Source organism: Dermacentor variabilis, chromosome 5, assembly GCF_050947875.1.
Source record: "Dermacentor variabilis isolate Ectoservices chromosome 5, ASM5094787v1, whole genome shotgun sequence".
NCBI classification, from domain to species: domain Eukaryota; kingdom Metazoa; phylum Arthropoda; class Arachnida; order Ixodida; family Ixodidae; genus Dermacentor; species Dermacentor variabilis.
In genome coordinates this window covers 202,084,202-202,101,343 of record NC_134572.1, presented here as the reverse complement: position 1 = coordinate 202,101,343, position 17,142 = coordinate 202,084,202, and the positions used below count along the sequence as shown (strand labels likewise).

Here is a 17,142-nt window from a genome sequence, read left to right as displayed (position 1 = left end):
TCGCTGTCTCCCCCCCCTCGGGATCCTGGTGTTTTCATTGGAGTCGGCAGTCCTGATGTTGACGAGTGGCTCCGCTTATACGAACGTGTCAGCGCCAGTCACAGGTGGGATCCGACTATTATGCTTGCGAACGTTCTTTACTACCTCGACGGAGCTCCACTTGCATGGTTCCAGACTCATGAAGAGGAGATCTCGAGCTGGGATCTCTTCAAAGAGAAGCTCTGCTATCTCTTTGGCAATCCATTCGGTCACCAAGTCAATGCCAAAAAAGCCCTTGCCACACATGTACAGACGTCGACCGAGTCCTACGTGTCGTACATTCTCGACGCCTTGGCCCTTTGTGCCAAGGTAGACCTGACCATGTCTGAGGACGATAAGGTTAATCACGTCCTCAAAGGCATTGCTGACGACGCCTTCAATTTACTAGTGTTTACGAACGTCACCAGTATCGATGCGATCCTCAAGCAGTGCCGCCGTCTCGAGCATGCTAAAAGCGCGCATTGATTGACACCGGGATGCATGTGTCCATTATGAGTGCTGCTCTTCGCCGTCGGCTCAAGAAAGTTCTGACGCCCGCCCCGAACTGAGTTGTACAAGTCGCCGACGGAGGGACTGTCGCTATTGTTGGCATGTGCTCTGCCCGACTCACCATTGCTGAGAGACACACCGTCGTTCTCTTCACCGTCATCGAGCATTGCCCTCACGAACTCATTCTCGGTGTGGATTTCTTTGCCAATCATTCGGCCCTCATTGACTGTTCGGCCGGCTCACTTCGCCTTGACTTGCCTCTTCTTGCCGACCCTGTGGACCCGCCTCCAAGCCGTTTGAGCTCCATGGATTTTATTCGCCTACTGCCTCAATCTGTGACGCACGTCGACTTGTTGTCCTCACCAGTTGTACCTGACGGTAATTACGTGGTCGCACCAATTCCGGCAGTTATACTTACACATGGTGTTACCGTGCCGCACACTGTGCTGACAATTACTGGCAACCGCACCTGCCTTCCCCTTGTCAATTTCGCACTAACTGCGCAAGTTCTGCCTCAGGGGATTTCATTGGCTATAATTAGAGCTTTGCACGATGATGAGATCGAGCCAGTCACAGTGGAAGATCGTCACAGCTCAGCCCATACCGTGACGTCATCCAGGGTGTCTACCAAGTTGACACTTCCAAATTCCCTGAGTTTTCCAGGTTTTCCCTGAGTGCCTTTGCAAAATTCCCTGAGTGATGCAGAACTATGTTTTATGTCAAGATGGACTGAAACCATATCTGCCGATGCTGTCACTCTACTTAGTCGAGTGACAGCAAAAACGACTTAGTCCAATCTGAATACTAAGGAGAAGTGTTTATGTTATTCAAAAAGAGAATAGAAGGGAGGGGTTAGTAAAATGCAGAGCAAATAAAATGTCTTCAAAAAATATTGCAAATCGAGTCGGACATTCACAAATATGAATAAAGTGGAGATGCATACAGAAGCAAATATTTTCGAATAGGAGCTATTTCTATCAACTCAGTGGTATGAGGCCAGAACGTTGTCACAATTGAGATTCTCAACAACTCGTAAGTCAACCTCAACTGTCCTGACACACTCTCAGCCCGGGAATGACGGCTCAGTGTTGTGTTTCACTGCTTTAAAGAGTTTATTTTGGTTTGGATGAGGGACACCTCCATCTCGGCATCAGACAACACTTTGTTTTTTGAGCTCAGCAGACCTACGAAGCGACGAAGAGGCAAGACCTCGACGTTTCATCGTGGGAGGCCTAGGCCCAGCCCACATAACTGCTGGTTCTCATTAAAGTTCACTTTCTCTATATCTCTCAACTCCTTCAAAATGGCGGCAGCACGCTTCCAAAGCAACGCGCCATTGCTTTGATGTGTTTAGAATCTTCCTTAAAGAAGTCTTGTCATCACTCTGCGAACATGAGTTTCATTGCACAGTTAAATAGGCTGCAGGCTGCTGGTTACCCAAGTGTGGTGGTGACGTCAGTCTCGGAGGTATTGCTTCAAAAACTGAAAGGCAAGCGGCATAAAAGTAACTGCAGCACACAAAAGAAAAGGCCTGAAGTTGTGCCGTATTGCCACAGAGTGGCTCACAATCTGAAGAATGTCGCCACCAGATACAAAATTCCAGTAGTGTTTTCCGTCCTCAGAAACTGTCGATGTTGTGCAGCCGTATTTCTAAAACAAGTAAAAAACCTGATTGTGAAAAGAACCACATGAAGTTTGTAGATTGCAGCGTCGGTGTGGTTTATAAAATTCCCTTGTCATGTGGCAAAGTGTATGTAAGGCAGTCAGGTCGCTGTGTTAACGAGCGCCTTAGAGAACATGAGCGATCCATACCAACAGGCACAGGTTCGCATTTGGCTCAGCATTGTAAAACATGCAAGTGCAAACCCATGTTTCGTGATACCACAATTTTGAAGAAGAGTCGTGACACCACCGCCTGAGAGTTATCAGAAGCATTTTTCATTCAGTCATTGGGGTCACAGTGCATTAGTGTGCCTTCCTTAACCTTGTACAGCGCTGAATTTGGTTTTTTGGATTCTGTCGCATGAGTGCGCTTTTGGGATCGGATGTTGGTGGCTCAACCACATGGTGCTCACTGCGCATGTTCCTCTGGTTTGAGCGGTCTATAAAGGAGTGATGCAATAAAATGATGTCAGTTGAGAGTAGCGCCTTGTCCTGTCGTCTTTCTTGTGTCTGTCTTTTTGCGCTAAACAAAGTATTCATGGCTTCTAAGCCAATCGCGAGGACCACAAAGACGGCGTCCGTGCCATTGCTAACAGCAGCGACTTCTTTCAATAAAGAACACGGCATCCAATGGCAAGAAGCTTCATAGCGAACGTCGAAGCATCTAGGCCTAGCGTTGCCGCCGTGGTGGCTACGGCTGCCAGCGGATCTGCGTGCGAGAGCGCCGGTTCGAGACGGCAAGGCAATCAAAATGGCAGAGCTGGCGGCTTTGATTAACGCCGTTTCGGACCTGCGGTCCGGGCAAAACCTTCGGGGAATCGGACGGCGAAGAGTTCTTAAGTTTGAAATTTCAGACGTTCTGGTACATTGACTCTACGGGGTACGTGGTGGTGCCGCGAAGCCGTCCAAATTATCGAGAATCCGGAAAGTCGGTCGTTGACTGTACATTGGCAACTCCTCCAGCCGACGACAGGGCGTCAAAGACGATTCATTACAATTCCTGTCTGTTACTCGAGCCAGCATTACCTTGACTTTCGACCTTTCAATAAAATTACAGCTAATTTCCCTGATAGAAGCACAAATTCCCCGAGTTTTCCGTGAGTTTTTCCAGACTACTCAAAATCCCTGAGAATTCCCGGTTTTCCCAGTTTTCCCGGTTGGTAGACTGTGCTGAAAATTACTGGCAACCGCACCTGCCTTCCACTTTTGAATTTCGCGCTAACCACGCAAGTTCTGCCTCAGGGGATCTCCTTGGCTAAATTAGCGCTTTGCAAGATGATGAGGTCGAGCCATTCACAGTGGAAGATCGTTACAGCTCAGCCTATACCGTGACGTCATTGCACGGTACTGACGTTGACATTGAGAAGATGGTTTCCTCTGACCTTACAACTGTTCAAGCTGAAGCCCTTTGCTGCGTTCTTGACGGCTACTGCGACATTTTTTACTTTGACAATCGACCCTTAGGTCAAACGTCCGTCGTGACCCATCGCATAAATACTGGCGATTTAAACCCCAAAGTTCGATTTTCCATACTAAATCGCTTGTTACGAGCCATGCTACGTGATCTTGAGGGCCGCCATGTTGGATTTTCCAATGGATTGGCCAGGCTTAGCTTCCAGTGGCTTGCTCTATAGCCTCCAAGATTGGGACGTGCACTCTTTCAATAGAATGCGTGCAACTTTCTCCAGCCTCTGAGGTCATGCCTGCTTTTCCTTGGCTAACAAAATGCTCTATGGGACGGAACATTTTCTTGTTTATTTCTTTTTTTTTGGTCAGCACTATCGCCATAATCACTTAATGCAAGATTGATTTTTATTCATTTATTTATTTTAAAGTATCGGTTGCTATTTGCACGTGGTGTGTCTTTCGACAGAGCAGGTGTGCCTCGGAGATTGCGTCGCATCATTTTGTGTGTTTGTGCGGCTTCGCACTTGTGTAATCGACACCACCTCGGGTGTCTTCGCGAGAGCCAAGTGTTGCAAAGAAACGGGCCTCGTTTAGTCAATCTCCATGGCGATCTCCGACAACAGTGATTGCCAACGTGGTGAAGCTCTTGTCGGACTGCATACAGAGACTACGTTACACTTACGCAAATACAAGCAAATCTGATCGCCTCTAAGCGTAATATGAGGCAGGGCATTATTAGAGATATTTTAAAACTGTCCTAAGCCCAATACATTTTGTTTCTTTTTTTGGCTGAACGAGCTTTTCGGATTGTTCAATTTTTCAGACCATTTTTCGGTCCACGCGAGATCCGGAAAATAGGTCAGCTAGTGTATCTAAGATACATGTATATTCGATACTGCCAGCACTGGCGTGTAGCTACTTTGCTTCATTGCTAACTGCATTAGCATCAACATTCGATGGCTTCGACCACAATTATTTATATGGTAGTGCAAAGGTGGGGCAAAGGTGGGGCAAAGGTGTCAGATCTCACAATCTCTCAAGTGAGGGGCTAAAAACTCGAGATCATCATCTTCATCCGTGCTGCTTTGATCACTGCTTGTGGTGTCGTCATCCAAGGTTGCTACAGCAGATTGGTAGCTGTCAAGCTGATCGTGGATTACATGGTCAATTTCGCCTCCACTCACACCACATGGCCCACGTAATTCTCCCATTTCTCCCGTCACTTACTCTATGCCTTTCCAGAACAGAGCATCCGGGCCTTATATCTTAAAATCTGTGTTCCCTTTTGCCACAAAGCCTTTCACGTCACTCCACACAAGCTCAATCGGGTTATTGTATTTATTCAAATCTAGGCAGATAATTGTTTTTTTTTTTCAAATAATCATATACCAAACTCTATGGTCGGCTTAGATTCGAGGATTTTAGAAAACGCGCGAGTTTGCGATTGAAAACGATAAATGTGGTTCATAGCTAACATCATCTAGAAAAGTCAGTATCGCAGCCGCTACTAGACACGCCAGTAGCCAACTAAAGTACACGAGCGAGTCCCCATTTTGATCTGTGTTGTATCGGCGTGCGGCGTGGCGTTATCAGCGCCACTGCATGTGTCACATGAAATCTCTCCGACATCGCCCGAGGCTCCTGGTCGGCAGCAAACGGTGAGCGTAGAAGTCTCACCACCGCTCCTGTTTTCCTGCATATGGTTAGCCAACTGCGTTTCTGTGGTGGCAAACCATCACATCCACCCAAGGCTCCTTGGTCGCCAGCAAGCGGTGAGTATGGAAGTCTTTGCCGCCGCTCCCATTTCCCCACACGTGGTTAGCCAACCGCGTTTCGGCCGTGGCAAATCATAACGTCCACCTGAGGCTCTTTGGTCACCAGCAAGCAGTTAGTGTGGAAGTCTTTGCCCCCACTCCCATTTTTCCGCACGTGGTTAGCCAACCGTGGTTCTGCCGTGGCAAATCATCACATCCACCCGAGGCTCTTTGGTCGCCAGCAAGCGGTAAGTGTGGAAATGTTTGCCACCGCTCCCATTTTCCCGCTCGTGGTTAGCCAACCGCGTTTCTGCCGTGCCAAATTTTGACGTCCACCCAAGGCTCTCTGGTTGCCAGTAAGAGGTGAGTGTGGAAGTCTCTGCTGCCGCTCCCATTTTCCTGGATGTGGTTAGCCAACCGCATTAGCGCCATGACAACCGTCATGGCCACCCAAGGTTCTTTGGTGGCTAGCAAGCGGTGTGGTGGAAGTCTTTGCCACCGTTCCCGTTTTCCTGCACATGGTTAGGCAACTGCACCTCTGCCGTGGCAAATCATCTCGTCCACCCGAGGCTCTTTGGTCGCCAGTAAACAGTATATGTGGAGGTCTCTACCGTCGCTCACATTTTCCTGCATGTGGTTAGCCAACCGGGTTTCTGCCGTGGCAATCACGGCCACCCAAGGCTCTTTGGTCGCCAGCAAGCGGTGAGCATGGAAGTGTTTGCCGCTGCTCCCATTTTCCCCGCATGTGGTTAGCCAACCACGTTTCTGCCAGGGCAAATCGTCACGTCCACCAAGGCTCTTTGGTCGCCAGTAAGCGGTGAGTGTGGAAGTGTTTGCCGCCACTCCCATTTTTCCCGCACGTGGTTAGCCAACTGCATTTCTGCTGTGGCAAATCATCACGTCCACCAAGCCTCTTTGGTCGCCAGTAAGTGGTGAATGTGAAAGTCTCTACCGCTGCTTCCATTTTCCTGCACGCGGTTAGCCAACCGCGTTTCTGCCGTGGCTAATCGTCACATTCACCTGAGGATCCTTAGTCACCAATAAACGGTGAGTGTGGCAGTATTCGCCACCCCTCCCATTTTCCTGCATGTGGTTAGCCAACCGCGTTTATGCCATGGCAAATCATCCTGTCCACCCTAGGCTCTTTGGTCGCCAGCAAGCGTTGAGTCTGGAAGTCATTGCCACAGCTTCCCTACACATGGTTAGACAACCGCGTTTCTGCCGTGGCTAATCGTCACATTCACCTGAGGATCCTTAGTCACCAATAAACGGTGAGTGTGGCAGTATTCGCCACCCTCCCATTTTCCTGCATGTGGTTAGCCAACCGCGTTTATGCCATGGCAAATCATCCCGTCCACCCTAGGCTCTTTGGTCGCCAGCAAGCGTTGAGTCTGGAAGTCATTGCCACAGCTTCCCTACACATGGTTAGACAACCGCGTTTCTGCCGTGGCAAATCGTCCCGCCCACTCGAGGCTCTTTGGTCACCAGCAAGCGGTGAGTGTGGAAGTCTTTGCCGCCGCTCCCGTTTTCCCGCATGTGGTTAGCCAGCCGTGTTTATGCTGCGGCAATCATCACGTCCACCCGACGCTCTTTCGTCGCCAGCAAGCGGTGAGTGTGGAAGTCATTGCCACCGCTCCCATTTTTGTGCACGGGGTTAGCTGACCGAGTTTCTGCCATGGCAAATCGTCACGGCCACTTGCAGCTCTCTGGTCGCCAGCAAGAGGTGAGCGTGGAGGTCTCTGCCGCAGCTCCCATTTTCCTGGATGTGGTTAGCCAACCGCGTTTGCGCCGTGACAATCGTCATGGCCACCCAAGGTTCTTTGGTGGCCAGCAAGCAGTGTGTGGAAGTCTTTGCCATCGCTCCCATTTTCCTGCACGTGGTTAGGCAACTGCACCTCTGCCGTGGCAAATCATCTCGTCCACCCAAGGCTTTTTGGTCACCAGTAAACGGTACCGTATTTACACGATTGTAAGTCGACCCCTTTTTTAAAATTTGAAAGTCTGAAGTTGGGGGGTCGACTTACAATCGAAACCAAAACATGGCCCCGCCAAAAAAAGCCATACCAACGAGAGCTACAACGTAGTTACAATTTTATGTTTGCTCTATGGCCCTACCCGTATCTTTTCGCTATCCCGCGTGTTTGTTCGCTTTTCGGAAGGGTTTTTCAAAATTTTGGGAGTCTTACAGTGCATGCAACACTCATGGGGGGGGGGGGGTGTCGATAGTTGATAAAAGCGCCGCTGTTCCCATTTGCGGCGGCACCCTCAGAACGGCGGCGCTTGCGGGGAGTATCGGTAGTTCATGGAAGAGCAGACACCGCTCGCGGGTTTCTCTTTCTCTGTTTAAAGGCATTGACATTGGTTTGACGCATTCCACTTGACTGCCGGTTACGTGCTACTTCTACGCTTCCCCAGTCGTCATGAGCGCTGCAGGCCCACTAATCTTTCGGCACTCATTCACAGCAGCGTTCAAGAGGGCTGCCACCCTTTACGCCGAAGAAACAAATCACTGCGCAGCGGGCCGCAATTTCGATGTTTCTAAACGGGTGGTGCGAGAGTGGCGACTGCAGCGAAGCGAAATTTTCACCTGTGTGACGGCAAGTGAGAAATTTCCCACGTGCCGAAGTATGGACGCTTTCCGGAGCTGTAGGCTAAGCTTGCGGCGTACGTCGCTGAAATGCGTGATCGGTCCCTGCCAGTGAAGTGCGACGTGATCATGAAATAAGCCCGGACCTCCACCTTAATTTTAAGGTTCTGCTCCGCCGTGAGTACAACGAGTGGCTGGCGGCAGAAGACTGCGAAATTACGCCAACCGGACCTGTCAAAAGAGCCTCCCTGACGGCTGCGTGTGGTTGGGTGCATTTGGCGTGGGCTGCTGTTCTGCAAGATGTCCGGTGCGGTCGTTTGCCAAATTTGAAATTTCGCTGGACCACGACGCGCTGTGGGACCGCAGAACGATGACGATGGCAGCACTAGTGAAGGCGAGTAGTCCAATGACTATGTCAGCTACTAATAAATTTTCGTTATCGAATGCGCCCTCGGTTTTTTTTTTTTTCCGGTCAAGCGATATCGGGGGGTCGACTTACATTCGAGTCGACTTACAATCGTGTAAATACGGTAAGTGTGGAGGTCTCTGCCACCACTCCCATTTTCCTGAATGTGTTTAGCCAACTGCTTTTCTGCCGTGGCAAATCGGCATGTCCACCCAAGGCTCCTTGGTCGCCAGTAAGCGGTGAGTGTGGAAGTCTTTGCTGCTGCTCCCATTTTCCTGCACATAGTTAGCCAACTGCGTTTCTGCCGTGGCAACACATCCACCCGAGGCTCTTTGGTCGCCAGCAAACAGTGAGTGTGAAAGTCTCCGCCACCACTCGTAGTGGAGGACTCCGGAAATGTCAACCACCTGGGGTTCTTTAATGTGCACCTAAATCAAGTACATAGTTGTTTTCGCATCTCGCCCCCATCGAAAAGCAGCCGCCATGGCCGGGATTCAATCTTGCGACCTCGTGCTCATCAGCCCAACACCATAGCCACTGAGCAACCACGGCGGGTGGAGTTCCATTTACTGCGAGACAAAGTTGAATACAATTGCATGAATACAATATCAACTAACCATGAGGATGGTGTTCCATTTAAGCAATTTCCATTTGACATTCCACTGTACTATATAGCTAGCTGGCCTGCTCGAAGTGTTTGTTGTAATCGTAATAAATGTTTGCTGAGTGTACACGTGGTTGTTGTCTATTGTTTCCTCAAGCTTCTACCGGATCGCAGTTGACGTGCAGGGAGGTGCCAATCTTGGAGCTCGTTGTGGTGAAGGATAGTGCTGTGGGCATGTCCCCCATATTCATACATTTGGTACTCAATGTGGGGCAAATCTTGGAAAAACTAGATGACAATCGGTTCACTCGGTGCGAGGAGGGCTTCGTCCGAACCAGCGTTAGGAATCACCCAAAGGCATGATTGCTAGCTAGGTTGGGTATGTGCTTTCTTGAGTGAGAGTAACGCTCCAACAGCATCCCCAAACTCGCACAGAAGCTGAGATTTGCAGCGACGAAGGATACACCCAAGGCAAGTGAGTACAGCAGTCAACGTGGTGGCCAATTTTTCTTGAACATATTTAAATTGTTTTTCCTCTGTATCATCGGCTCTGGGAGCCAGGCGCCTAAAACGCTGGCTAGGATGTCAGTGGGATGCAGTCCCAGGAGTCCGCTTGGAAGCTGCATGCTGAGCAGCGAGCGGGGACCACTCAGCTAGGCCTATCTCCTTGCAGCGGCTCATTGGAACCCTTTCTGGGCTTTTCTGGCTTTGGTATCCATCATGGATGCGATTGGGCCGAAGGCCCTTCGGAGGTGCCGGTCGCACGTTTGAAGATGACTATGTCGTGCCATTTAGCGGGCGCAAATGCATTCGCTAGTTTTATTATACTCGCCCGAGTGGCTAAACGTCATTCAATATAGCATATTTTGTTCAGATGGACTCAATATTTTGCAGGCAGAATAAAAGGCATCTCGAGGGACCATCGAGCGCTTTGTTCAGACGAGCATCGCCAACTTTCATGCTGTAATAGAACCGGAAAAATTTGGTCGAAGCAAATAATTTTGTTCAAACGAACTGTATTGTTTTTGTTGCCTGCCGCATAAAGCTATGCAGTAAGCAGGTGGTTCAGCATCATGTCAGATGGCCGAATCCGTGGCAGCCTCTACTGCTATAATTCTAGGCATTTGTGGAGCGCATTTCAGCGACTTAACAAGTGAAGCCGCCGGACTTGCTAGTGCTTCCACCATCCATGTCCCTGCCTGCTCTCTCGGCCTCAAATTGCAGGGAAGGACTGTCCCTGTCCCTGTCCCTGGTCTAACACAGCAGCACATGGCATCCACGATAAAGGATAACCGTATCGATAAAGGAAAGCCTTATCTGAACAGCCGCCCCACAGTACTGTGCTGCCTATCGACATAGATTCCACCATTTCCTGCGAGTTAACCTTTGCACCTGCCCGGACACTTCCTCGCTGCTGTCCTTCCAGCGGTCTCTCTGCCATAGGGGAACATTTAAGGAGGAAGGGATCTGGGAATTTGCGGGTCCCCTCTGTCACAGGTGCGTGAAGAGGTTGTGGAGAGAGGAAACCTTCTTTTCGTGGGCGGCACACGGGAATTGCAAGCGCTACCAGCGCCACTACATGTATCGCATGAAATCCCTCTGACATCGCCCAAGGGTCTCTGGTCACCAGCAACCAGCGAGTGTGAAAATCTCCACCACCGCTCCTGTTTTCCGGCACATGGTTTGACAACCATGATTCTGCTGTGGCAATCTTCGCGGCCACCTGTATCCCCAGCTGGTAAGTCGGAAGCCTTTCTTTACCTAGTGTCTTATTCTCTTCGAGGTACCCTCAGTGATGTCAACTATATAGCTAGCTGGCCTGCTCGAAGTGTTAGTTCTAATCATAATAAATGTTTTCTGAGTGAATGCTTTCTGAGGTTGTCGTCGATTGTTTTCTCGAGCTTGTACCAGACCGCAGTTGATGGGCAGGCATGGGCCAACTGCAGGGCTCAGTGTGGCGAAGCATTGTGCCGTGGTCATCTCCCCAATATCCCAACAGGGGTGGGTTTTTTAAGTTTCACAGAATCGTACAGAGCATTGCCCATCCCATTCACACTGCTTGGAGGCAAATGAAGCAGCAGCTTTTCTTTAAAGGAGTACTGACACATAAATTCGAAGTCGAGTTAACGTGTGAGATCGATCTACGTAGGCACACACACATTGTCTGCAAAATATGAACGGCGAATATAGCTTAGAACATATTTAAAATCAATTTTAAAGTGCACATGCAAGCAGCCAACCGCAATACATAGCACCTCGCGACATCAACATTAAGGAAGGAATGTAAACAAGCAGGAAAACACGACGTCACGAGTTTGCGCTGCCATCGGGGCAGGCCCTGCGAGCAAGTTTCTCGCCACTCCGATGACCCTGATGTTCTTTTTTTCGCTGCTGATGGCAGCACAGAAAATCAGTTAAAATTTGTTTCCGACACTAAATAACTCGAGTAAAGTGACCTCGAAAGTGTTCATGTCATAAAACGTTGCACGAAATAGTAAATCATTGGTGTGATTTTGACTGGCAAGCAGTCAGCACAGCCGCCGCAGCAATCATCTTTGCAAAGCGGCTCACCTGGCTAATGTGTTTTCTCATCGCTACCAACGGCGTCAGGAAAACTAATTGTATTGTCACTTATAAGCGACATAAATGTGCAGACGATTGTGTTGACAAATGTAGGTGCATTATTACAAGCTGCGGATGGATTGCATGTGCCGTCGGCCTCGGATCCAATGGCCAACGAGCTAGGCCTACGCCGTTTCGTAGCGATCGCCAGCTCCCCTGGCTTGCTCGTTCGCTACCGTCGGCGTCAATGAGTGGCAGAAATGGTTCGAGTTCATGCGCGCCACTGGACGCTTAGAATGGACCCCGTTGAAGAGCAGCCAGATTTGCTCATTTCGAGCGTGCCTGGTATAAACAAAACCCGCCGAGCTTAGAGCACTCCGATGATCTTCCACCAAGACTATGTACCCCCAAGCCTGATGCTGTGCCAACTATTACCCCGCCTTGTGTCCTGCTGCAGAACATGTTTCATTCCCAAAGTGCCCTTGACGAATGGTTCGTACCACTTGTAGCAGTGTGTATGCATATTGATAGCTGTCGCTGGCTGCACTTTCCGAGTCACTGCTTTGTGGTGGATCCAATCAAAGGTGGTTGGCCACGTCTAATACAGCGGCAACTCCCGCCTGCAGGAAATAGTCGCCTCTGCAGGACGAAAACGAGGACGGCGATGATGGCGACGACATCGCAAAGCACATGCAGACATAGCAGATGAACTAGCAACACGAAGCTCACGTGCCGGCATGCACGCCGGCATGCATAAGTCACAGTTTTGTCACAGTTTACATTCCTTCTTGGGTCAACTTGTTGCTTTCCGAAACCGAAACATGGACTGGTCGCTACAAACAAGGCTCCAAATAATTTCCTGCCGTGCCCTAAAGCCAATGATGTTTCATGTCGTGATTACTGGGTCATTAATACTTACTGCAGCGGAAAAACCAAAATCGAAAATTTTTGTGTCAGTACTCCTTTAAACCATTTCTCATAATGGGCGCCATTGATTTTGTCATGATAGTCAGCAGTTCCTTTTCCTGCGCAGAACCCTTCACCGGTGCCGCTCACAAAACCGTCCTCATTGCTGCAGTGAGTAATCATAAGCCGACTGCCCTTACCACTGAGGTTTGGGGGCACCTGTCAACAGGTTGTCTTTCTTGGCTTTCTCGGCAGTCTTTATGGTCTCGTTGACCCACCCTCGGCTGACCGTGTGCCCAGCGTTGGCCTGGTTTCGTCGGTGCATAAGGCGGGTCATCCTTGGCGTTGCAGCTCCTTTATTTCGCACAAATACTTGCATTGCCACTGAATGATGTGTGTGTAGCCTGAATCAGGAGCACATTATGGGAATGCTCCATAAACCAGAAGACAATCATCTGCAGCATCCAATGAATCATCGTCACGGACATAGCGAGCTGGTGCATGACTCTGCTGTGTAACACAATGAGGTTGAAGTTGTCCTGTCTCAATCGCGGCCACCACGAAACAGCTTCTTTTGTGACAGCATGTTGCCATTTTTCTCATGCTCCGCAATCCATTTTTACAGGGCATGCTCACTAACATGGGTAAGTGCAGCCATTTTCTTAATTACAGAGTCCATGCTTGCACTTTTACTGCACTCATTAGGCACTGTTCCAAACACATTCAACGCCAGCTGCTTCGTTCCTTTTGTATAAAAGCGCACCTGGGATTGATACCACACAGGCGAGTCTACTGATGCCATTTTTGCAGAGGATGAAGCACTAAACAGGAGGGAACCCTCTGCAGTGTTGTGGCTGTGCCAACTACAGCTAAACATTTAGCCAATGTCAAAGCAATTATTTGTACTTTCTAAATGAAAAATAATGTCTACAGGGCAGAGTTGCATTGATTTCTTTGTCCCTTTGCAAGTTTTCACTCAAACAAGTGAGAACACCATTTTCAGTATCATAGAGAGTCTCAATAAATGTTTTATGAAAGATTGAAGCAAAATCATGTAAAAAATTACAGCTGCAACATGCATGGAAGCCTTCATGTAAACATCTTCTGACACGACCCCTTGTTACGGCCATTAAGACAAGCAGAGGGTTCCCAACACTGGCAACACATCTGAAACTACTGAAACAGATTATAACGCCATGGTTGGAAGGTCCAATAGGTTGCACAATAGGACAAAATGTGAAATACAATTATAATCATCCTTGCGACAATGGCCAATCACCACTACCATATGAAGGGAACGGGAGGTCACATGTCTATATAACATATTATGTATGCTTAACTGTGTGCTTATGCTTGGTTGTCTCGATTAGAAAAGGTGGAAGTGGCCACGATAACATGCAGTTCTCACCATGAAATCATCATCAAATGAAAAGCTGCCCCTGATACTGAAACAAGTTGCAACAGTGTTTTATCACGCATTCTCACGGTGCTGAGCTGTTGCATCTTTAAATGGCGCAAAAATTAGGATGAAAGCTTTTTTAAAGCATTCAAAGAATGAGAACTATATGTGATGTGCAAATGTGGAGGATGCCACTCCGAAGGAGATGGTGACTCACTGTGGTCACTATGGGATCATGCTACTAAGTTCACGGACCTGACCCTCGACTGTGCCAGCTGTGTTTAAATCAAGGCAGGGTGCAAAAATACACTCTAGAGTTATTATTACCTTACAGGCCCCATGAGGAGCATTGAGTAAGGAGGGCATCTGGAGCTTGGCGCCTTGCAATGTTAAGCCCAATCAATCAATTAAAGAAGGTGACGAGTGAGGCTGGCAAAACACTTGCCTTGCGTGACACTAAGATGTCCTGCAACAGGCGACAGTGGTAGCGACGCTGGTTCAGTCGGTAGTCCCGGTAGCTGGCCTTGCGCACCAGTGATGCCGTGCGTGCAATATCAGGCACCAGCAGGCCATCTGTGCATAAAGAGGATGACACTGTTGTTGGCACCTTGCAATAATGCAGCGTGTCAGCTGCACACAAATGTTATCGTCATCACAATGTTTAACAGCAAAGGAAAAACAATTGCATTTACCCAAATTTCAGTTTCGTTAACAATCAACGTTAAAAACTGGAACAGTTGGTAATACACTCGTGGCAGGAACCACCAGCCAGAACATGATGTGAAAGGAGCAGATAAGTGCTGTCACTAAAACATTTATTCTAAAAGAAGGCAGCTTATAGCAACACATTGGAGTGATAAAAAGGCGCAAAGAGGCAGCAAAAGCAAAAAGAAAGTTGACCCTACACATGGATAAAAGAAAACGGTTAAGTTCCACTGCAACCGCACAGGCAGGCTGCTGGCACACGGACCAAGGCCCTCACGGATGTAAAATGCCTTGGAAATTTTTCTTGTTTGTGAAACCTGGTTAGCAGCAAGTACCTGGTGGGAATGCAGCCTCACTATAAGTGAACCGGCAAGAACAAATTTGTGTGTTTCTGTGTGCCATCAAAAATTGAGAAGGAAAAAAATGCGGTACCATAGTAATTGATACATAAATACGCACCAAGAGACTTCTTACTTATTTTTCCAATGCAATGAAAAATAATTCTAGCTCTTTCGCACAATTACGCAGTAGGCGGCATTTTGAAGGTTAAGTATGGTGCCCAACAACAGCAGGGCAGACAGCTTTCCCCGACACATCTACAATAACCTATGGGTAAAAACCAGCACCACTTCTTTGAAACATGATGCCAATCATTTTATGCGACTAGCATGCAACATGTCACCTTGTGCTAGCATGCTACATCCATATTTCATACAAGCAAACAGTCAAACCCACTTATAACAATACTGGTTTTAACAATATATTGAATATAACAGCAAGCAGTCGAAAAAAAAAACAAGAAAGCAAAATCCTGTGGTAATGGTAATGTGGTAAAGTGGTAAGTGGTAATGAATTAAGTTACACGATCGGAGGGATCAGTCTCCTTGCAAGACATAACGAGCCGCAGTGTGAAGTAAACGTATGATGCTGTAAGTTGACCTCCTTAATGACACACGCGAGCACCTAATGCACTGCAGTTAAAATTCAATTTAACGAAGTGATGACTATGCTCTAATTATTTCGTCAAATCTGGAAGTTTGTGAAATGGAGAAAGGAATTTTTCAGTCCTTCAAAATAAAAATTGTAACATGGTGACATGCAAAAGCTAGTGCGGCACTGTACTCGCTGCTAATGCAGCCATCTGTTGCATACACCATGAAATAAAAGCAACCACAGCTGCCTCTACCGAGGCAGTGTTGAGTACACAGTTCCGTGCATGTACGCGGCATACAGCCTCGTCAAAATAAAGCTAGGGCCACTACTAGTGCACCTAGATGTTTTAGCGTGTTAGCTTTAGAGTGCACACTTGAAACCCATTTGTATATAGATTAGAAAGAAATCACCTCTTTTTTTACTCATTTATTTCAGGAAAAACTTCATTAAATCGAGTTCGGCCAAGTTAGTTTCGTTAATTTGAGTTGATGACAACATTGAACCCTATGGGTGCCTACCGGGGAACGGAAATGTCTTCGTTAGATCGGGAACATTATAAAATCGGGTTTCGTAAGATCAAGTTGTAACTGTATCTGAAGGTTATTTCGTTTTTTCTTTCATTCTCTGTTTCTTTCCATCTTTCTTTCTTTCTTTCTTTGTTCTTCCTTACCTTTGTTTCTTCATATTCAGCCATTGCATCTTTGCTTGCTTACGCGGGTATGAGCCATTCCTGATGATATATTAATGTGATAGTGTTAAGGGGGGGCACTTAACGCTATCACGATACCGTGTTGCAGGAAATCTGGCATCAACGTCCCACGTTGACTATAGTTTTGGCAAAAATGATTTCGAACCTCACATACCCTACCACGCAGGCCCTCCATGTAGCATAAGGAAGTTACTGAAGCAATTGAATTTCTCAAGGTAAAATACGTCAGAAAAATCAAAGTACAACTTAGACACAACCTACAGACATCATAGTGTTGGATTGTAATTTGAATATACGAGAAAACATCATTCTGTTACACGTAAATTCCAGCATTTCTACCATTCATAGAGTGACCATGGCCTCTGAAATTTGTGCGCGCTGGCATGTGCAAATCTCAAAGGCCATAAAGCAACATGCCTGGCTCCATACAACAATTCCAATTGCTGCTCGACTCCACCGTATCGTGGCCCCCGCAAGAGGCCGCGTTTCTACCAGAAAGCTTGCCTTCGTGTATAGTGTTCACTACTAGTGCTTCCCAGTAAACATTATGGTGACATAAGCCGCAGTTGCTGGGAAACATGAGAAGCAGTCAGGGATCCTTGAAGACTATTGCGTTCCACTCTTAAAGGAGTCCTCCAATCTTTTTTTGCATCACTGATTTTTTGCATCACTAGACTATACACCAATTTTTGGGGAGTACGATCCATTGCAATGAGTCACTTAAGGCTCTCGCCTTAAAAAAATGCAAGCAAGCTGTTGCCACACCTGCCTCTGTGCTGCGCACCTCACACGCACCGTGTGAGGTGCGCAAATGCAGGTGTGGCAGAGGCTGCTGCATCGCCTTGCTCTGAAGAAAGAAATATCATGGCGGAAGTCATCTCACGATGACTGCCAACGGTGATGTGTTAGCATTAAAGCAATGCAGCAACACAACGTATTGACACTGTTGAAACAAGTTATGTACGAGTCACGCACTACAG

The 17,142-nt window shown here is 47.9% G+C and overlaps 1 protein-coding gene across 1 annotated transcript in view; it reads right to left on the bottom strand.

The window, feature by feature from the left end:
- LOC142583441 (nuclear factor related to kappa-B-binding protein) overlaps positions 1–17,142 on the bottom strand; it is a 588,296-nt gene that overhangs the window by 484,254 nt on the left and 86,900 nt on the right. Inside the window, exon 6 of the mRNA XM_075693910.1 lies at positions 14,261–14,388. Coding sequence (XP_075550025.1) covers positions 14,261–14,388 — 128 coding nt within the window. The remainder of the gene's footprint in view (positions 1–14,260; positions 14,389–17,142) is intronic.